A 7,670-nucleotide genomic window follows, 5' to 3' on the forward strand; every position below is an offset into this window, starting at 1 on the left:
CTAATATATGCAAAAGTTTCACAAATTAATTCAGTATATTCTTACAAATTTACTTGAATGTGACACAGCTGATCAAATCCTATAAACAATAAATTATTCAAGTAATTCATCATTAGTTAATACATTCCATAGTTATGGAGTTGTTTGTACAGAAACAAAGAAGATCTTCTTTAAAAAAATTTTAAAATATCTTGTAATGGTTTTAAACATATTAAGATTAAGTGTTATGTTTTTCTTCATTTATATTATTTTAAGTGTGATTATTTCATGTATTTTTGAAACAAAACAATATCAGGTCGACCATATTAAGATTAAGTGTTATGTAGTTAATATGATTGAAAAATTTATAAAAATAACTTATGATAATTTGTCCACAAAATACTTATTAGTTTTCTAATTATATCATAAGATTTGAAAATTTAATCACAAAAAGTATAAAATCTTGTTGTGTTTTTTTTTCAACCATATTTTAGTCATTTTAGATCTAATATAAATACATCATGTAAAACTGTTAACATTGTCATCTGGTTAAAAACTTAAGTATGGTTATATATATTGTTGACTTTCCCAATAAGTAAAATGCTAACAATCTAATATTTTCATTTGAGGTGTTAAAAATTAAAATGAGTTAAATCTTGATTCGCCATAATTAAGACCTACTTCAAGAATAAAAGAGTACTTATAAATTATCTACAAAATCCTCACGTTAGTAATGAAATTTTGAATTCACATAGTTAACACTCATCTTATAATATTTATTTAAAAGTCATATTTCAAATATTTGCTTTGAAATTAGACTGTTATTATTTTAAAAGTTAATAATTAAATATTTTTATAGTATAACAAAAAGTAACAGACGCTAATAAATTTATTTTTAAATGATAAAAAATTTAAATTTAATCTTTAAATATATAAAAAATACCAAATTAGTCTAATCTGACATATGATAAAAAAAATTTATTTTATTTTATTATTAAAATAATTCTTAAACATTATAAATTAATGATGAGAAGTCTCACAAATTTAATAATAAAGCTAATCTATCACATTTTTAATATATTTATAAATTAAATTTATAAAGAATTGATTACATTATATCACACTTTTCAGTGTTGAATTTGATTATTTAGCTTCTAGATTAAATTAGAAAAAGAGAGTTCCCATGCATATAAATTATTTGAGGGAAGCCCTAAGGCTAAGCTTGCTCCTGCATGTGAACAGTTGTTTTGAATGGATCCAAATCCAAATTCATCCAAACCATCAAAGAACCCTTCAGGTAACCCATCCAAACCACCCTCACTTTCCTTCACCGCCACTGCCACTGGGGCCTCCTCTTCAAGCATCGGCGAATGCCCCTCGAACAGCGCCACGTGTCCCAACAGCTTGTCCTTCCTCGAAAACGTAGTCCCGCATGAGCACTTCCACGTGGCCTCTCCCCGACACTGCTTGACGTGGCTCCTCAAGTCCGACAGCACCGCGAAGCTCTTCTTCCGACACCGCTGGCACGACAGCGTTTTGGGACAGTGGCTCCTCTTGAAGTGGTTCCTCAGACAGAACACCGACTTCAACGGCCTGAACTTCTTGTGCGTCTTGTTACGGTTGCACCCCTCCAAGGGGCACGAAAACCGCGCCGCCTTGAGGCGCGTCTCCCCACGCGCCTTGTTGGCGAGTGCCTCCGGGGTCTTGAACTCGTCCCCGTGCGCGCGCATGTGCATTCTCAGATTCGCGTCGCGCGTGAAGCCTTTCCCGCACACCTCGCAGAAGTGAAGGTGCTTCGCCAGCAGCTCCATCGCGTCGAGCTCCACCACGTTGTCGTTGCTGTTGTTGTTGTTGAGGTTCGGAGAGTCCAAAGTCGGAGTCTCCGAGAGAGGAAGCACGTTTCCCGAGGCGGCGACGAGGGCGGCGCTGTTGGTGATGACGTGGCGAATGGCGGTTAGGATCTCGTTGGAGACTGTGCTCATTTGGTGGTGAGTGAGGAGAGTGTGGGATTGGATGGAATGGGACAGGAAGCTTTGAAGGGAATCCATTCGGGTGCTGAGTTGGGAGAGGTTGCGAAGGGAAACATGGAGAGACTCGAAGCAGTTGTTGTTATGGAATTCTTCAGTGGTGTTTGGCATGTGGTTGGGTTATTAATCTGTATTCTGTATGTATGTGGCTAAGTTCTTGTTGTTGATTGTTGGTTGGTGTGAGACTCAGTGATTTCATGAGTAAGATGATCCAGCAAATATATACTACTTATATATGTGGTATGACATGGGGTGAGCTTAATAATTTTAAAATAAATATTTATTTTCACAAATAGGTTTTGAAATAACTGTGAATCATAATTGTTGTACAAACTTGAAAATATAAGGGAAAGTTGCTTTTGTCGATACATGCTGCACGTGTTGATTACGTTATGTCAATTGACACAAAACAAAACAGCACTGGTCTTGCAACTTTTTTGACTTCATTTTAATTACTATTAGTATTTTTTTATTATTAGTTGTTACACGAAAAGTCATGGAAATGTCAATTGTATTTTATTATTTCATAAATTTTTTGTGAGTGTCGTTAGAAATTTTGAAGAAAAAACACACAGGATTGCAAGAAATCAGAATCATTATAAATAAAAGTTATACAACACTAAGTATTTATCTCACCGCTACAATTTATCATTTATTACATTTTAAACTCCAACACTGAATTGCACATTTTATTATACAAGAATCATTTGTCTATAGATAAACATTCTACTCTCTAACCCAAGAGAATTGGTCTTGAGGTGAAATATTTGGATAGTATACGTAAGATTATAGATTTTAATTATTGTACAACTATTGTATACTAAAATTAATATTCTATTATTTAAAAAAGTAGTTAAGATTATCATTAGAAAAGTAGACATTTTTTTTTAGTGAGACTTGAAAATCTTGATTCAATTATATTGTAGGAGATCAATTCTTTCCGCCAAATCTAATTTATGTTGGTAAACTATATACATAGTGCTATCAATGTTGACATACAAATATAGATGGCTGGTTACTTCATTTACAATTTACAATATTATTTTATTCATCTATACCTTTTTATTCATTCTTGCAAATTACAATGTGATATACAGTGGTGGATCCAATTTTTGTTTTTCAGTGAGAACAAGAAAATAGTCTACACACAACATTTATACAAAAGATAAATAATATCAATTTTTATAAAATATATAAGTTAATCTTTCTTCATGTATGTGTCTATACAGGCACACGTCAATAAATCTGTTAAATAAGTATAAAAAAAACACAAAAAATAAAATTTTGTAAGTTAGTTTTAGACTTTTATAGTACTTGTAACGATTTTGTATTATTAATTAATCGTTTATACAGGATTGTTTGTTAATCAACTTGAACTGAATTGGTCCTTCTTCTCTCCATATGTGTGCGTCAACTAATTCAAAAAACCTTTGCAAGTTAGTTTTGGCAATTGGTAGTAGGATTGATTTTGTATTAATAATAATTTATAGGAGGATGCTCTGATAAAAAAATATAAGTTATTCATTTATAAGTTCATTATTTATTATTAAAAAATCTACGTTTATTACATATAGAAATAATTATTATTTATGGTTTAAATATATATAGAGATCAGAGAAATAGAGTTCAGTTTTGATATATTGTGTTACTGTAAAGATCTTATAACTTTTAAATAAATATTAAATTAATATTTCCTTGGTTATATAATAATTTATGACTAAATGACATTAAAAAAATTATATTACTAATATATTCTAATTAAACTTATATGCACACGAATATTTTTTATTCGAATTTAATTAATAAAATATTTTCATAATAGAACATATTCTTAAAAGACCATCGACCTTTCAATCTTATACTGTCAGCGCCCGCAGCCATATCTGAATTATTAATTCTTAACCGTGAGTTCTATTTTTTCAATCTTATCCATGACATCGCCCATCAGGAACACACGCAGTCTTTTATGTTATATTTTGTATAGCAAATCAAATTTTCTTATAATCTTAATCCAAATCCAAATCAAAATGAATAAAAATGGAGTATATATATGTTTTAATATAGTTTGTATTATTGTATGAAATTTACATGGATTCTATTAAGTAAAATGACTTTAATATTTTATTTTAATTTTAGACTTAATTGTATGTGTATTTGACCTCTCAGTTATATTATAATTCTAAAATTTTGATTTTTTAAATTCTAATTGTGCAAGTTTGATCTTCCAGTCAGATGTATCAATTGGGCGATTGTCTTCACTTTGCCACTCCTCCATTAGCGTCACACGATATGATAGTGTATCAATGATATGACAACTAAGTTATAGTCTTACACACATATATAGTAAATTGTTATTAATTTATTTATAGTAAATTTATTAAATTATATAATATCATCATAAAAAAATTATCATAAATTTTATTTCATTGATAATGTAAATTTTTGTACATCGATAATATATATAAATATAATTATTAAATTAAAACGATTATAATATTTTTTTTTGACCGAGTAAAAAATAGACAATAGTACGTAGAAATGATTACAGTCAGTCCTATGTTAATTTGACGCATGAATCGTGCAATGAAATTTCAAAGTTAGAAAAAAGTATCCAAACCGGCCACCATCAAAAAAACCAATAATTGTAAAGTGGTTACATTTTTTAAAAGTTAATGGTAACGTATAATTTGATTAAAAATTAAGCTTAAGCTCGACAATGTGCTCCCAGATTTCTGCTCTGCAATATTATATTATGAACGAAACCTCAATGATCAAAATCAAGTTGAGGACTCGCTTTCTCACTTCTTCGAGGAGATTTAGTCATAACTGACGGCCAACTTTTGCCTTATTAGGTATGTTTCTTGCTCCTTTACAATATATACTTTTTTTATTTAAACAAATATTAAGTGCATGTATTCATCTATTTTTTTTATTCGTAAGAATAGTATCATATATAAAGCTTACAATAACACTTGCTTTTGCTTAAATAAATATTAAATGTCCAATAAAAGTAAATTAATGGAAGTGCTGCATGCATGCATAATGCATATGCAAAGGCTGATATATTTTTAAGATGGAACTGTTTTTTTCTTTTCTTTTTCGAAATGAAGATGGAACTGTTAACACTTAACACGGTAAATGAGTATATTGTTGGTATTTTTTTAATATTCTTATGTGTTAGGATGATCTTAAGTGGCAAGTATTTTTATATATAAAATTAGCATAAAAAATTATAATCATCCATTCGCAAATTAATTATTATATATTATGATTGTTGAGTTTCAAAAATTATACTTGAAATGAATTTTAATTGATTAGTGTATAAGGCATTTCATTGATAGAACATAGACAACTGATGATTAAGTTATAAACTTTAGATGGACTCATTTAAATAAAATATTAAATAATTCATTTTTTACAAATCAAACCTAAACTTTAAATACTCTATTCAGTTTCACTCATTTACATGCAGCTTGTTTGAGACGTATGAAAGCCAGCAACTAAAAGCTGATCATCAGTGAAATGAGCTGATGAAAGCTTTTCAATTGTGTTGTTTGGATGATGCAGCTGAAAGCTCAGCAGAAAGTAGGCCAAGAGATATGGGGTCCACTCAAAATATTTTCATCTTAAAAATGAGGTGAAAGCAACTGCCAAACTGTAATGTATTGTAAAAATTAACATTCTAACATTGCCCTTCATTACATGCTTGTGACTCTCGTGATATAGTCACTGTGAGATCTGTGAAAACTTTCAGAAGCACATTTCAAATGCAATTTAAAACATTTTTAAAAAAAATTAGGTTAAATTACTCATTTGATTCATATAATTTCATTATTCTTACTTTTTTAATCTCTATAATTTACATTTTAATTTTTTTTTAGTTCTAATTCATATAGGTTTGAAAATGATCTTTTTAGTCTTTATAGTTTCATAATTCTTACTATTTTAATTCCTATATTTTTTCAAATTAGAGGAACTAAAAAGAATTAAAATGTAAATTACAGGGACTAAAAGAACACTTGTAATCTTGAGGAACTAAATGAAACTTAAAATGTAAACTATAGGGACTAAAAAGATCACTTTCAAACTATAGAGACTAAAAATATAAGAATCATAAAACTATAAACACCAAACGAGTAATTTAATCAAAAAAATTAACAAGCACATAATCGAATGACTATGGTTAACCTAATCGATTATGTCCATTCAATTTATATAAAAAAATGAGGCATGATCAATTATATTCCTTTTAATTTTTAAAAAATCGTCAAATAATTAGGACCAGGTAAAATTGAAATTTCATACTTGTTTAATTTTAGGTTTTTTTCTATTATTTTCTAGCTAACCGCTTTATATCTCTTTTCAATTCTCAACTCTCTTTTTCATTTATATCAAACAATCTCACTTTTATCTTTTTTCATCTCTCACACTTTTATTTTTTCCATTCATCTTTATCAAGCACAATGTTAACGTGTGTTTGAATTTTTATTTGTGATAAACTTCTGAACTATTTTCTATGTTAAAACGCACTAAAACAAACTATTTGTTGCATTGATGGTGCTCGTCTTATTTTCACGGACAGAAATCCAAACACGTACTAAATACATAATATATCAATGGTAGTATTTTGTATTTTTATTTTACTTTGACAATTTTAAAATTTAATTATTTTTATATATGAGCTTGCTTCCTTTTCCAGTTTCCACTTTCCAACCTTCTGAATGAAATCACGACCTAAAATTTGAAAATCAAAAGCATCAAACAGCCAATTATATTAAATTGGCGGTCGTGGGCTTCCACTGTCCGCCCTTTTGGAATTTCTTTTTCTTTTTGGTGTAGTACTTGAGATTTGAGAATGCCTGGCGTCATAACACACATATATATATATCAAAGTATTTATATTTGAAAATTGAAAAAATATTTTGATAAAAGGAATATTATAATTTTTATACTTTTTTTAATCAATATAGTTATCTGAATTATTAAATAACACTTTTTCGAAGACTACTTTTGTGTATATATATATTTTTTAAAAGAGCTAATTCTATCAATAATTCAATATTACCATTTCAGGTGACAAAACATTGTTAAGAATTATTCCATTAGTAATATCAATGGAAGAACATCACGTCTGTGTAACAACTTAGAGATTTTGAGAACGTAAATAAGTCAAATTAGAAATATGATACAATTGTAAAAAGTTAGAAGATAATCGTTGTCATAACTGATTTGATATTTCTATTTTTTAATCAAAGTTTAGGATTTAATCATCAATTTGAATATAGAATTATAACGGGAAATAACAGTTTATCTTAAAAATAGGTTGATTCAATCAAATATGATTAGTTGAATGTTAAATAAAAAAATTTAGATACATCTTATCCGACAAATAAAAAGTTAAAAGATAATGTAAAGTATATTTTTTATCAATGTTTTTAGTAATTGGAAAAAAATTGTTAATAATGTGTTTGGATTAGATTGATGATGAAAAATAATCAATTAAATTTTCATGCTGATTGCAAAGCAACAAATAACTATTTAACTTTTCCATCATTTCATCATGATTTTGATAGAATAAAATGATTATTGTGTATTATCCAAAAAAAAAAAAAACATGTCTTCAACAGGCAACCAAAAACGCGTGTAACATGGACATGGAGCCAT

General features: G+C 28.5%; 1 protein-coding gene across 1 annotated transcript; it reads right to left on the reverse strand.

Annotated features, from left to right (window-relative positions):
- Nucleotides 1–1,085: 1,085 nt before the first annotated feature.
- On the reverse strand, nucleotides 1,086–2,217 carry LOC114413103 (protein SENSITIVE TO PROTON RHIZOTOXICITY 2-like). The gene has a single exon (XM_028377310.1). The coding sequence runs from the start codon at nucleotides 2,115–2,117 to the stop codon at nucleotides 1,134–1,136; it is 984 nt and encodes a 327-aa protein (XP_028233111.1). The 5' UTR covers nucleotides 2,118–2,217; the 3' UTR covers nucleotides 1,086–1,133.
- Between the last annotated feature and the right edge of the window lie 5,453 nt (nucleotides 2,218–7,670).

Source organism: Glycine soja, chromosome 5 (genome assembly GCF_004193775.1).
Source record: "Glycine soja cultivar W05 chromosome 5, ASM419377v2, whole genome shotgun sequence".
In the NCBI taxonomy this organism is placed as follows: Eukaryota; Viridiplantae; Streptophyta; class Magnoliopsida; order Fabales; family Fabaceae; genus Glycine; species Glycine soja.